The sequence below is a fragment of the Chelonia mydas genome, chromosome 15 (assembly GCF_015237465.2).
Source record: "Chelonia mydas isolate rCheMyd1 chromosome 15, rCheMyd1.pri.v2, whole genome shotgun sequence".
Lineage (NCBI taxonomy): Eukaryota > Metazoa > Chordata > Testudines > Cheloniidae > Chelonia > Chelonia mydas.
In genome coordinates, this window is record NC_057856.1 from 16756185 (window position 1) to 16772006 (window position 15822).

A 15822-nucleotide genomic window follows, 5' to 3' on the forward strand; every position below is an offset into this window, starting at 1 on the left:
ATCCAGAGCTGCTGCAATGGAACTAAAGGCAATAAAAGAGGGTTCACATGTTTCTGTTTGAGCCCACATTCAAAACGGTGATAAAGTCATTACGCCCGGGGTGGGGGGGGGGGACACGGGACACCAGCAATTTAAAAAAAATGGAAAAAAGTTTTTGTGGGATTTTAAGTGGGAAACTTCAAAATGTCAATTCTGCCTTTCCTCAATAATGTCAAAAGGCAGGAAGACACAGCCAACTAGAACAGGTCATTTTCCATCTGCAAAGAGTGCAGAAGTGCTCATGGACATCCACAAACATGGAACAACCACAAAGCCCCCTAGTGGCTAATAAAAACAAGCTTGCTTTGCTGAGGCGGAACCTTAAAATTAAATAAAAAAAAGACAATTCTGAACTAGCAGCACCAGAGTGTTCTTCATTCAGCCTGACTCTGGCCAGGTATCTCAGTACACTTCCATCCCCGGCAAGATGGTATCTCGAGGTTAACTGCATTCTGCTGTAATTTTTATGCTTACCTGCTCCCTCACTTTTTTTTAAAAAATAAGCTGACCTGCATTGAAAGTACTTGCCTGTGCATTGCTATGAAATCAAAATCTGATAAGGATGTAGTCCTGTTCAAAGCGAAAGACTAAGTATCTAGAAAATTTAAATTTCAAATTAAATTTTCCTTTTATTCAGAGTTTAAAAAGCATCAGAACAAAGATCCAGATTACTTATCTCCCAATTTCAAACTCTCACAATCCCTAGGTTTAAACAGTAGAAGTAGAAGGGATACTGTCATAGTTATTAGAACTTAAAAATTGGCTTGCTCGGGTATTTGGGATGTTCCAGACTATCTTTTACTTTACAAGTGAGTTGTAAGGTTTTCTTTTGTTTTAATTGGGCTTGTGCCCTTTTTTATTTACTCTTTCAAAATATATAAAAAGAGGCCTGAAAAAACTTTGTTTTATAAACTTTAGAAATTCAGGTTCTACTTAGCCTAGAATACTCTACAGCCATGAACACAACAGGGGATTTTAGCAAAGCAAAGCAAAGCAAAACCAACCCACACCATTGATACTCCACCGGTGGAATGCTGACACTGAAGAAGACAAGAGAGTGAAAGCTGGGCAATTGAGGGGGAGAAGGGATTTAGAATTAGACTGTTTAAAATTCTGGTTTTTACTAGTTTTTGTTAATATCCAGTTAACCTATATAATCAAACAACAGCATGGGAACAGAGGCCTTTGTTAAAATGATTTAGCATTTCCTGCCCCGCAATTAAATTGTGTAAGGTCACAATATACGTCTTGATAGACCCCAACAAATGCTCCAGTAAAATTAAAAACCCCATAGCTGGTAGTCCTGATACTTCCAGCATTTAAAAAAAAAAAAGATACAGAAACCACTTGTGTATATAAAAAAGTTATAAAGGACGCAAACAAGGCATGAATCCAATTTAAAAAACATACTTTTACAAGTCACCTTTAAAAGTAAGCAGGGGACCTATTTTACCAAAGAATCAAAATGCATTTCTCTCACCCCAACTTACTGTGGAACCCATTGTAAATAAACCTGTGCATATTCCTCATGAACAGAGCACAATATGTCAATTTGCTCCTTTTAATAGCAATTCAACTTGCAGCAAGGACCAGTTAAAAAGAAAATCCATCGTTGTTTTTATCTTCCCTAGTTATAATAGGGGACAAATGTTAAAAATTCATTTTTAGGTATAGAAACTTTTAGTGTCCCTTTATGAATGAAGCCTTCACTCTGTGCACTAGTTTGTGGAATGCAGGCAGACGTTAATTAGTCTTGTATTTGACATACTTTGGTGGTTTAATTCTTTTTTTAAATGTGCATTTTAGACATACAGAGACACATCCAAAAGAGCTTCAGCATCAGTCTAAAATTCTGCCAGGTCTCATTTGCCAGGAAAAATGATCTAGTGTCAATCGTTCATAGGGTTGCCAACTTTATACTCGCACAAAACAGAACACCCTTACTCAGCTCCCTCCCCCACTCACTCCATCCCCCCTCCCTCTCCCAACCCTCACTCACTCGCTCATTTTCACCAGGCTAGCTGAGGGGCTTGGGGTGTGGGAAGGGGCGAGGGCTCCGGCTAGGGGTGTGGGCTGTGGGGTGGGGCTGGGGATGGGGATGGGGAGCTTGGAGTTCAGAATAGGGCTCTGGGCTGGGGCAGGGCGTTGGGGTGTGGGCTCTGGCTGTGGGTGCAGACTCTGGGGTGGGGCTGGGGATGAGGGGTTTGAGATGTAGGAGAGTGCTCCAGGCTGGGACTGAACAGTTCGGAGGGCAGGAGGGGGATCAGGGCTGGGGTGCAGGGTGTGTGTGTGATGGCTCCAGATGGAGGTGTGGGCTCTAGGGATAAGGGGTTTGGGATGCAGGAAGGGTTTCCAGGCTGGGGCAGGGGGGTTGAGGTGGGGGGCTGGGGATGAGGGGTTTGGGGTGTAGGAGGGGGCTTCAGGCTGGGACCGAGGGATTCAGAGGGGGATCAGGGCTGGAGCAGGGAGTTAGGGCGCGGGGGGTGAGAGCTCTGGCTGGGGGTTGCGGGCTCTGGGCTGGGACTGAGGATGAGGGGTTGGGGTGCAGGAGGGTTCTCCAAGCTGCGATCAAGGGGTTCGGAGGGCAGGAGGGGGATTAGGATGGGACGGGGAGCGGGAGGGGGTTAGGGGTGCAGGCTCCAGGCCACGCTTACCTCAGGCAGCTCTCAGAAGCAGCGGCATGTCCCCCCTCTGGCTTCTATGCGGAAGTGTGGCCAGGCAGCTCTGTGGGCTTCCCCAGCTGCAGGCGCCACCCCCGCAGCTCCCATTGACTGCGATTCCTGGCCAATGGGAGCTGCGGAGCTGGCGCTTGGGGCAGGGGTAGGGTGCGGAGCCCCCTGGCTGCCCCTATGTATAGGAGCCAGAGGGGGGACATGCTGCTGCTTCCAGGAGCAGCGTGGAGCCAATACAAACAGGGAGCCTGCCTTAGCCCTGCTGCACCGCCGACCAGCCAGCGGTGCTGACTGGAGCTACCAGGGTCACTTTTCGACACCTGGCAGCCTTAGTTGTTCACTAGTCCAAGTGATAGTGCATGGAGAATTGCACTCATTACCACAGGTCAGGTTTTGAAATTTTTGCACCTGATGCTGTTTATGTTTGTGTTTTACCTCCTTCAAGAGAACGCAAACTAAGCGTTTTGTCATCTACACTCCAGTGTTGGGGACATGGCTTTAATATCAATAACAAAGTTGCCTGAATTCTGAATTTTACAGACCAAGGGGCCCATTCGAAAAATGTGTATGATCCAAACAAACACTCTCAATATAGAGAGAGCCAGAATGGCGGACTGACATTACAAAACACACACAGCCACATGCACAGGAGTGCAAACAAATGGAAAAATTGCCTTTGTACACTCATCTGTATTTGAAGATCTGAATTCCTCCTCCCCCCCCCCGCCCCGCCCCAATTTATATTCAAATACAACTGATTTAAATTAGGCCAGTGATGAGAGGAGTGCGAGAACACTGTCAATAGCTGGCTGACCGGAGAGTGGATAAAACTTCCACCAACTGGGAAAGGCAATGTGCAGATATAACCCACCTGACTAGGATCCTCTACTTATGGAGTTAGATCACTTCAGCACAATGCCGTAGACCTAGATGACTAGCTTTTATCCAAGTTTTCTGGGATGGAAGGGGAGTAAGTCCAGTAACTCTGGCACCAGGTATAGATCAAGAAGTTTATTATTTTAAACTCTAGTAACATCTTAATGCAGCAATAGCTGAGAAGAACCTTCATTTAAAAATAAAAAATAAAAAAAAAAAAAGGTCTTACACTTGGATTTCTGCCATGATCTGGGTAAGCATCCAAACAAGAGTCCAGCTCATTCCCAACTCCACACAATGAAGGAGCAGAAGATGCTGTGGTTTAATGAAGTACATAGTGATCTGTTCTCAAGCATTCTATTTCCACATGCTGGCATTATGTTTGTTGTGTGTAATTTATTCCTAGAATTATCTACCTTTACTGAAAATGACATGGGACAAAATAAATCCGCTGGTCTTTTCCAAACTCCAGGGAATATTTGTGGACACCAGAAAAATCGCCACACACAATTAATCCCTGCTCAGGAAATTGGATGTTGGAACTGGAGCAGCATGCGGGTTGGCAAAGCCAGTGCAGATCTGAGGTATTTCTAGAGCATCTATCACAGGCATGTTTCAATTTAACTCACAGATAATACCAAGGTCACTGCCAAATGCAAAAAGTCCTGTGCCTGGTTCAGGCCCAAAGGCACCAATCTTCAAGAAGACAATTCAGAAGGGTTAGATTTGTTCCAATTTCCTCCTCTGTACGCAAGGTTTTATAGTTTCTCTTGTGGAAGTGATTAATTCCAGGTCTACTTTGGTTTGGGATCAACCATTCCCCTATTTAACACCCCTTCCCTGGCATTCCTCCGTGAGCAGTACCTTCCCTGCAGGTATTGATGAGGATCACTGTATGTCTTGCCCTCATACAACACTGTGCTGAGAGAAATCTCATATGGTGTGTGTTAAGAATAGGCACCACCAACCTCAACCTCCTTTATTCTACCTGCCTGTGAAGACGAATTGCTCACAATGTGCCTTTATCCTTTAATTTTTCCGCTATTTGCGCCACTAGCAACATACATTGCCCTGGGACTTGCCTTCCTCTGAAGGATCAGGTATGGGTTATTGCCAAAGACTGGATACTAAAAGTGTTATCAGACACTTCCATCACTACTTATTTAGGCCTAAATGGAAAGAGGACTATTTAACATCTCAGGGCCATACAGTGGCCTGTATAAAACGAAGTTTGATCTTGCTCCTATTTCTAGAAGATAAATATCCACAACACAAACTGCCACCACAGTCTGCGACCTTGGGTGATAGTTTTAACGGACAGTCGAAGATTTAATGGCATGAAAACTAACCTGCCATCTTGTCTCAAATTTAAAAAGATCCCTCCCAGTTTTCTTTGAGGCACAATGGTTGAAGCTTCTATTACCATCATCATCCTATTCTATGCATAGAGGACTTCAGCTTCCAGTGCCATCTATTTATTACCTTTTATGGGCACAGTGATGCTGGTAAACCAGGTGCCAGCTCTTGCCAAGTCTGCAGGCACCAGCAGAGCACTGACAAATTCATAGCTGGAAACCAGACCAGCTCACCTATATGTTAACATTGTTCAAGATAGGGGTTAGACTTGTAAGAATGCATTTAGATTCTATAAAATACTTGTAAGTTGCTGCATGCATTAATCTTACTTGAAATGCCTGTATTCCAAGATAAAATATAGGTTTTTTGACCTGGGTTAAGCCCTAAAAAGACATTCAATGCTGATAGATTACTATATCTCTGACGCTTTTTGAATCACAGACAAACTTCTTCATGTATATATGATTGCTTGCTTTAACCTGTAAAAAAACCTCTCATTTCTTTTTCCTACTTTTTAGTTAAATTTATTACAGGCTACCAGTGTTGTCTTTGATAATGACATCTAAGGTACAAATTGATCTGGGGCAAGTGACTGGTCTTTTGGGTCTGGAAGTAGCCTGAATATTTTGCGATTTTTGATATAAGTGACCATTTATCACTAAGTCCAGCTTGCCTGGACGTCAAGATAGACTGGAAATCTCAAGGGGACTGATTGTGACTCCATGGTAAGACTGTTTCAGCGATCTAGGAGTTCACATGTGTTACTGGGTTGATGAAATCTAATAGAACATACTGCCAGTTTGGGGTGTCTGCCCTGAGGTTGGCACTCTTGGTCGTGAGCCACTCCAGACAGTCTGACAGGCAGTAACTTTACTTTTAAGATGAAAAGACTAAAGAGAATTAAAAAGTTGTAATCACGCACTAATTACTTTGGGGCTTCATCATTAAACATGAAGCACTATTTATTGTCATTAGCTTCTTATAGATCAAGGGCATACCTGAGATGTAGGTTTAACTGTTTAAATATTTCTTCGAATAGTTGTAAATGTTTAAGAGCAACCATTTTATGAAGTAGCTCTCATTCACTCCTTTTACGTTTTCACAAGCTAAACTTTACTGCCACATTCAGATTAATTGCTTGTCAAAGCCCCTTGATCATATGAAATATGGAAAAACAACAAAAGAAATGCAAAACAAAACCTGTAAATTGGTCCCAACAAGACTGCAGTGGAACAATAAATCAAAGGGATGTTTCAAAACTTTTGAAAATGCAAAATTGATAGGTTCTAAGAGAGTATTTAGTTATTCATCCTGCATGCAGTTTGCAAAATGGCAGCAAAAATTGAAGTCCCCTGTTGCCTGACTGCTTTTAACAAGGGCTATAAAATAAAATTTTGCCTCAAGGTAACAGAGAGGTTATTCAAGTTTGGTAGATCAATCAATATTTCAGTACCCATCAACTGCCAGATTAGTGTTCATTTCAACCCCCAATGTATGCAAGTGTGAGAGAGAGAGAGTTAGCCTGCAAGACTGCAGGCTTGCATCTTGTAGAATTTCCAGAAGCTCCTGTACAGCTCTGGCTTCTTTTCTTTTTTCTCTTTTTCGTTTGTTGGTGCCAGTTTGGTGGCATTTGCTTGTGTGTGTCTTCAGAAGGAATCTCCAATGGAGGGGTCAATGGAACTAGATCCAGGTTACTATACTCAAGATTTTAACTTATTTTAAATGATAAATAATGGAAATTAAGCAGACATCTTCATAGACGGACCAGGCTTGTATTCTAACTAGATCAACCCGGGGGGGGGGGGGGGGGACACACAACAAATGAGAAGTCATTATATGTCATAGCTAGAAATGACACACGCTTTCAAGGTTTAGAAAGCCAACGAGTCATTTCAACTGGAAAGAAATCCCTTGCTCCCAAGCACGATTTTTCTCACAAGAACCAGTTCCTGCAAGCCTGATGTGGATGACAGAAGTTCCAGAATGCTTAGCAAAATGTGAGCTGTGACAGAAAGCAGAACATCTCCCAGGAAAGTGGTTAGAGCAGAAGTAATCTGTGACTTGCCTCTCTAGTTGTGTTAAGGGTAATACATATGTTGTCTTCTTCCCTTCTTGTGATTTGACACTACTAAATAATGGCCCAATTTACATGCACTTCCTATGAAGTGCTGAGCACCCTTATCTCCCAGCTGGGTTCAACTGGGAGCAGAGCGTGCTGCTTATGTCACCAGATTATACTTATTAGAAGCGGTATTCCTTCAGCAACATGGAATGACAGGCCCTAAGCCTCTTAGAACTGTAACCAGAGAGTTGTTAATTTTAACATTCCTGTTTGGCAGATAGATACATTCGGGCCCTGCAAAATTCTCACAGATGTACTAGCCCATTTTCCCCGTGGTACTGGATGGGAAGACAACACAATATCGTCACAAAAACTGTCTCTTTACAAATAAAAATGCAACATAGCCCTTTGTAAGAGTCAGCACTTTCTCTTTCTAAATATAATCTAAAACGAAGCTGCCCTGCAATTTGGGGAAAGGATCCTTGCACACAGAGCATATATCATTTTTCACATAGTGTTTGGTGACTTATGTATTGCAGGGTCTCTATCTGGGTAAACAAGCTGGTCTTTCCTAGGAAAGCCCACTGCCTCATGAGAGCCAACTTTTCTCCGAAGGGGCCCACTCAAACTCCCTGTCCCTCAGGATTCCAGGGAAGGGCTGTAAGAGCATTGACTGGGAGACACCAAATTCCTTTGGGAAAGTCATCTCCACACCCAGAATCAGAATTAAAAATTGGAAACCCAAGCTAGAGTTTTACACTCATTCCTTTTTTTTTTTTTTTTTTTTTTTGCTTATGTTAAGTAATTTTGATTTCTTGTGATTATAAAAGGTTAGTTGTTCATGGAAAGACCACACTGATTGCAACTGTGCCTGTTTTTGCTGCTCAGTCATTCCAGAAGTTTATGCAGACTATTAGAGGTTAATATTTTATGCTTAAAATAAATCACTAAAATAACTGCAGAGAGGATAGCAAACATTCGGCAGGATTTTACCTTCCTTTGTGAGGTCTCCCCCTCTCAGGCACCCCTGCAGATGTCCTTCGGTTCACTGTGGAGTAATCTGGGTCCAGTTCATACCCTTCATCATCTACCCCAAGGCTGCGGTTATCGTCCTCTAGCCCATAAGGCTCTGGCTGGAAACGTTCTGGCTGGGAGCGATTCAAGTCAACGTTGCTGCCTGTTGGCACTTGGGGCTGGGCGATGGGACCATAGTTATCCCTTCTGCTTGGCAAGGTGAAACTACCATCCTCTGGCCGGTAATTGTTTCCTGGCATGTAAGCATAGCGAGGACGGTAGTTGATGCCACGTGACAAGCTGCCATAATTGTCAGCTAGGTCTCCGTAGCCATCGTGGCTGATAAAAGGGCGATACTGGCTATCATGGCCGTCGGGATAAGAATCGTAGCTATTGTAAGATCTGGTCAACGTGGACGAAGCTTGTGGTGTGATGTAACGCTCGCCATTCTTCATGTATCTTCTGTCTATTGAATCTGTGTAGCTGCCCATGGGAGAGGAGCTGTCCATTACAGGCAGGCCATCAGGCCCCAGGGGGACCTGGCGTACTGTTCTAGTAGTGACTGTTTTGACCATTTTTGTGACCTGTGAAGCAGAAACCAATACAGATGTTAACCTTTTCCTTCTGTCTGTCTCCAAGTTTTAGGATGAGTACAAGGGAAATTCCTCGTGAGGAGATCTAAAACTAGACTAGAAAAGACACTAGAAAACATACTGCAAGTGAAATCCTGGCAGGCAGTAGGTTACCTAACTGACTTATAAAATTCCATATCAGCCTTAGGATGCTGTTTTAGCAATTAGAAAATTGAGCTTATATGAAGGTGGAGAGTCAAAGGGGACAGAATTTAAGGTTGTTAATATTCTAGTTACAAATAATACAACCTTTTCTCCCTTAAGCTCCACTCCTCTACCCCTCATACCGAACCCCGACAAAAAACCATTGACTGCTCTCCATTAACGCTGGTGGCAATCTAAAATAACGCCATGTAAGACTGTCATTATTGCAGCCATCCCAAACTGTACCTATCTAGATCACCTTTTGCAGAGTTTCAGACACTTCTATTGAAGGTATGTTTATGCACAGTATTACTTTTGTTTTCATATGATTTTTTTCCTCCTTATAAATCCTGTTTATTCCAACCTCAAGTGGGTTTAGACTGTTTGGGTATTTCACTCTGATCATCCAAAGACATGAAAAAATAAATACAAGGAGACCAAAAGAGTCAAAGGTGTAAACGTGACCCAGTCACAGCCCAACATTAAACAATGTTAAGCGAGGTTCAGGGTTTGGCATACAGAAATTTCACCCAATGTAGCACTACGGCCGACACACTAGGAACCTTCATTAAAGATACAGAAAACACTTTATGTTTCAAATGCCTTAACTATTAAATAAAGCTTTCATTTTAACAACATCTCTTCTTCTCTTTAGCTGGAGAGAGTATTTAGAACAGGGGTGGGCAAACTTTTTGGCCTGAGGGCCACATCTGGGAATAGAAATTGTATGGCGGGCCAAGAAAGCACACAAAATTGGGGTTGGGGTGTGAGAGGGGTGTGAGGGCTCTGCTTGGCGGTGTGAGCTCTGGGGTGGAGCTGGGGATAAGGAGTTTGGGATAGAGGAGGGTGCTCTGGGCTGGGATCGAGGGGTTAGGAAGGCAGGAGGGGTAGGAGTGCAGGAAGGGGTGCAGGTTCTGGCTGGGGGTGTGAGCTCTGGGGTGAGGCTGGGATGAGCCGTTTGGGGTGCAGGGTGCTCCGGACTGGGATCAAGGGGTATGAAGAGCAGGAGGGGGACCGGGGGTTGGGGCATGTGGAGAGGCTCAGGGATGCAGGCTCCAAGCGGCGCTTACCTCAAGCAACTCCCAGAGCAGTGGCATGTTTCTTTCTCCACCTCCTAGGCAGAAGCGCTGCCAGGTGGCTCTGCATGGTGCCCCATGTACAGGCACCGCCCCTGCAGCTCCTATTGGAGCACGGGAGGGGGCCATTGGTGCATGTAGGAGCCGGAGTGGGGCCTTGCCGTGGCTTCCAGGAGCCGCGTGGTGCGGCCCCGACCCAGTGCCCCGGCTGGAGTGCCGGAGCAGGGCAAGCCCCAGACCCCATTCCCCAGTGGGAGTTCGCAGGCCGGTTTAAAATGGTTCGTGGCCTGCATCCGGCCCGCAGACGGTAGTTTGCCCACCCCTGATTTAGAAGGAAAAATTACTTTGTCAGACAGTCTCTTATATGGTATTAAAGATGGTAATAATGGTCCTTTTGGGAGAAAGAGAAAAAGTTAATTGAGATAGGCTAGAGCTGTCATTGCTGTTTTTGTTGAAGTCCAATCTTCTTTCCTATAAGACAAAACAAGATCAACATGCATAAAGGGGTCAGGAATAGAACAGCAAAGATAGAAAACACAGTTTCTGTCTCTGGAGTTGACTAATTTACAACCTCATTGCTAAAAACAGCAGGCACATCACATGGTCTTGTCTTAGCCACCCTGAGACCTGACAAACTTATACCAGCTTCCAGCTGTTTAGGGCATTGCATCAGCTGCCTCTTTCTGGTCACAGGCTTACTGCTGCATTGCAAAATATAGTCTTGCTACCTGCAGCAGCAAGTGGCTAATATACACTATTTTAAAGCTATGCTAGCACAAGGAAGATATTGTTGCTCATATAAGGAGGTTATAGAGTAATGTAATTTCTGTCATTAGAAACACTGGGGTGAGAGGGAGAATACACTAGCTTATATTACCCGTTGGAAAAGAACAAAAATAAATGAGAGATTTTTTAAACCAAATATTAGAAACTATGGAGAGAGAGTTAAAAGGATAAGTGTAAGTATGTTATACTTTTCTTAATCTAAACTGCATAATGCTGTACGTACATGGAGTAAAATAGCAGATATTAAATCTGTTTCTGGTATGTTCAATGGCTCAGAAGCCCACATTGAGAGATTTTGATTTACAGCCTTTGATTAAAAAAATATCGATCACTGACCAGATTAGCCAAGCCACTGTTAAAACAATACTAGAGCACATCTTTTGAAGCAGCTCCAGACATATCCTCCAGCCAGATGTTTTGACACAAAGTGTGAACAGGAAAATTTCACCCAAACAGCATTTTCCCCAGATACATCTGCAGTCAAATGATACTTCAGCCTAATGAAATAATGAAGTCCTGTACGTCTGTAAAATGGCAAGAATGGCTCCCCACCAACAGCATAATTAAACAGCATCATGAACCAAATATCAACATGATCTTTTCTGTCATTAGGACAAGAGCTGAAGGAAATTCCTCCAGCGTCCTGAGGGTTTGCCTTAGTAATTAGTGTCCTCCCTGCAGCTTAGTCTATTTTTGTGTTCTGGTAAGCTAAAAGAAAGAGAACCACACCTAAAAGAGAAATAATAGTATCACTGAATTAATAGGATCTGGCCGTTCATTTTTTGTTTCATGGTATTTGCACAACACAATCAGAAGTTTTATGTATTAACATCAGCGTCATCCAATAAAAGGAGCTTCTACAAAAAAAAGAGAGCATGGGTTAAAATAAGTACTGCAAATAACTTAGGGAGCTGTTAGTATCTGGATATGAAAGTAAGCAGTACATTGAAGTACCATCCTCTCCAACTCCAAACACAAAACTATATTAAAGTGCTTGAAAACAATCTCTCAGGGTTGGTGCATGCGGGGACTTTTCTATAGCAGCAAGACACAACGTTACAGTTTTTGGTAGCCTTGAATTTTCAGAGCAGAATCCAGGAACAAGATACAGTGAGAGAGAGGGTTAAAGTAGTTTTAAAAAGATTTCTGCATACTGAAAGACAGCAAGGGCAATCCTACTGGGTGCAAAAAGTGGGGTCCCCTCTTTTTAGTTCTCCTAAGAACATAAATAGCAACTCTACGCTCACAAAACTTTTACTCTCTGCACTATTAAACACAAGTCAGGTAGCATCCTAGAACGCTGATTTGTGTTAAGAGTCCTGTTGCCACGTGTGCAATTTCTGTTTCTAATGTTTAATTTATTCCTAAAATTATCAACATCAGACACAATGTGAGACAGCCAATACACGCAGGGGTGGGCTATGACTACAGCACAAAAAGTGGGAAACAGGTTTTGATCCACAGAACAGAAGATCCTTGGTACCAAAAGAAAAAAGAAGGCGGGAGGGAGGTTATGCAGAGGGAAGAAGACACAATGAACATCCACATCTGCCAAAAAAATTCCATTGTCAATTCTGTTGGAGCTTGTCTAATTTCCCCCTTCACATTCATTTTTTTTGCTGCAGAATGAAATACTTCTTATTTGGAAGATAAAAGAAAATGGCATTTGTTTTTCTCTAGCAAAGCTGCTTGCAAAGCTTCTGTAAAAAATTAAGATCCAAAATTATTTTATATATTTAAGGTTACAACCAAAACATTTTAAAATCAGTTCTTCAGCAACTTATTATGCATTATTTAGTATGTGTGTTAAGGTAGCATTTAGAGGTCTCAGCCAAGATTGGTAGGTATCCTGCTGGTACCCGACATACATTAGTGTCCCCAGGGGTATTTTGATCTTTGAAATAAGCACATGTACAATGTTACATACTCTATGTCTTTTGTCTGTTATAGCCATAATACCCATAGCACCGTTTTAGAATAGTTATATAAATAATTATAATGTGTCTGCTAGTCATGCAAACCATCCTAGAACCCAGAAGGCAACAACCATGTGGAAGCAGATTAAACAATGGTGGTAGCACAATTTCAACCCCAGTGTTTGCCAAAAGCCATGTGATTCCCAACCAACACCTGAAAGAATTGGGACATCCAGAAAGACCCTGTACAGATCAAACAAAAGGAACATTCTTCCATTTGTGCATTAATGTCAATCTTTATCTTAGCATAACCAGTGGTAAAATAATGAAAAATCAAGGTGGTTCTCTCTGTACAGGATCTATTTCCAAAGAAGGGATAACAGGAGTTTCTACTAGTATCTCTGTCACAGGAAGGAAGTGCATCTAGTGATTGTTTTAACACCTTTTCTCACCTGCAGCACAATGAAAGGAAGCTTTTAGAAACAACTAGTCAGAACACAAAGCAAGTTCCATTTATTAGGCTTCTAATCAAGAAAAAAACCCAAAACAAACAAACAAAAAAAACAACCCTCACTGCAGGAAATTTAACTCAATGGAATGTTTCATCCATATTCCCTTCAGGGACACAGCCAGAGTTGACAGGCTGATAATGTAGCAAGATCCTCTCCTTATATATTTTTGTTCCCCTGATACGAATACACTAATAATAAAGACTAAAAGCCATCCCAATTGAGATCTACCACATGCTGCACCTTTTATTCTAAAGGATGCCAAAGCTCTTCACAGACCACAGGCCCAACCTAGCACAATACTTACTGGCCCAAACAGTCCCATTAAATTCAACGGGACTCCTCATCTGAACCACTGATTTTTCAGTTCGATGGATCAACAGAATAGATTTGGCTTGTTTCAAACAAACTGAATTTTGTTTCGTTTTTCTTGATACCGAAGAAGTTTTGTTTGGGTCCCATGAAACGTTTCAAGATTCATTTCAAAATGACATTTCTAAAATGTTAAAATGAACCATTTAAACTTTTGGTTTTTTTGTCTGAAACTATTTGCTGAATTTGACCCAAAACTTGCATTTTTCAGCAGATTTACTAATAAACTGAAGAACTTTGCCTAACTCTATTTCTAAGTTTCTGCAAGATCAGGCCCTATATACATACATATACACTTTACCAACCACTGCAACACAGTTCCCTCTGTGGTAGACATGGTTTAACAAGCCATAGTAGCATTATGTAACATTTCGGAGCAGGAAGAGAAGAATCAGTACCCTTAATCAACTGAAAGTATATCCTCAGTCCTCTTAAAAGAAAAATAGAGATATTCCACACATTTGTGAGTAGCGAAAGAATGGAGAAAACAGGTGAGCACACTGTGCATGATGAGCAGAACTGCCACAGCATTGGGCTTGTTACTGGTCAGCCAACTGTTCAACTCTTATCCTGGAAGGTCTACAATTTGTATTATGGGAATGCCTAAAGGCTCCACACAGGAAGACACTCTCTGATACACTCAAATGTAGTTTTTGGATGGATTACCTAGTCTAGAAGTTCTCAGCCTTTTCCATACTGTGACTCCATGGTACATCAGAAAAAAGACTTTGGGACAATTCTTCATAAAGAGAGGGTGGTTTCAGCTCCCTAGAGCTTGTTCACAATCCCCAGGCTGAGAATTGCTGATCTAATCTAGGTTAGATTTAAATTAAAGCGAGGGTAGAATTTTCAAAAGTGCCTAAACCCCATTCTCAAAAGGTATTTGGGTATTGCTCTGCTCAGCGTTGACTTAGGAAGTCTAACAATCATTGCCAAAAAGGAATTCCTAAATTACTTTCAAAATATGAGCTTTAGGTTCCTAAATTAGGGCATGCCTAAAAGATGAGTTAGTGTGAAGCAAACTGGGATGGAAATCTACAACACTCCCATGTGCCCCACACTCAGCTGACCACGTGAACCCTGCTGTTGTGCACTTAAAGTCCCTTAGTGTGCTGTCCACATGAACAGCTAGTGCACAGCATGCTGGAGTGCTGTAGATTTACATCTGAGCTTACCATACAATAAGCATTCACGCAAACCTCCCTGTGGGCACTTTTGAAATTGTATTTCAAATCCAGCTAGATAATATTTTTTTAAAAATGAAAATATCAATTAAATTGTGTATTTGTCAGCCTTGACACTATTTACAAGGTGACAATTTTTGATATTTAATTTGAGGCCTATGTAGTATAGCAATATTTCCTCCAGTTCTCTTTCTGGAAATGCATTTGCCAACAGAACCCAACGGAAACATTTATACTTCAAAAACCTGCATGCTTTTCTTTCCTGCCTTGAAGTCACAGGAACAGCAAATGAGAAAACAAAATGGAAAAAAAAAAACCAAACGACTGCAATTATTGGAAATGACCCCAAATTAGAGGTGATTGGATAGATAAGCTCAGAGTGCATATTAGCTCCTCAAAGCATGTGAAGTGCAAACATTAATACAGAGAAAGATCCTATCACGATTTTGTTTAAACGGCTTGCCTGTGTACAAATGAAGCCACTTGATTAAGTAGTGCCTATAATTCCTACATTCCATGTTGTGGGGTTTTAAAAAAAAAAAACAAAAAACAAAACGAAAAAAAACAGCTCAGATTAATTAAATATTTTATAGAAACTGACAGGACAAGAGAGAGTTTGCTGAAATTGTGTCATAAAATAGAAACGGGAAAGAAGGAAGAATTCAAGGACAAAAACACTGACATTTCCAAGTGCTTATTTTTGAACTATAGACTGTAAAATTATCAGGCCAAATGGGTTCAAGGCTTTACCTTTCTGTTAAATGCTGGGTAAGAACCGACCCTGCACAGTTTCAAAAAGGCGGTTCAAACTTTCCCCCTCTTCCACTTAAACTTGACATTTTCAGAGAGGCCTAAGCGAGTGAAGTACTCAACTCCCACTGAAACTCATTCCAGCTGCAGTGCCTACCTCCCCTTAAAGCCCTTTCAAAAAACTCTCCTTAAGCGTATGGCTGTACTGTGGAGCTAAGTGGCACCTCAGGAATCTAGGGCTTAAATCACAAGCACTTTCAATCCCCACAATGGGAGGAGCAGGTATTCCATCCCTTTGCAAGATCAGGCCCCTGGTGAGCACTGAAAAGCATGAGGCAGAGTGTGTATGTTCTCAATAGATGGCTTTTATTTTTAAACACAAAAATCAAACAAAGAAGCCTATCTAAAAACATAGGTACATTGTTTTATGCAAA

At 42.1% G+C, this 15822-nt stretch overlaps 1 protein-coding gene across 17 annotated transcripts in view; it reads right to left on the reverse strand.

Annotated features, from left to right (window-relative positions):
* The window catches only part of ARVCF (ARVCF delta catenin family member), a 448905-nt gene that overhangs the window by 119957 nt on the left and 313126 nt on the right, over window positions 1–15822 (reverse strand). For all 17 annotated transcript variants that reach the window (XM_037879234.2, XM_043529834.1, XM_037879232.2 and 14 more), the window contains one exon: window positions 7999–8603. In XM_037879234.2, the coding sequence (XP_037735162.1) occupies window positions 7999–8603 (605 nt within the window). The remainder of the gene's footprint in view (window positions 1–7998; window positions 8604–15822) is intronic.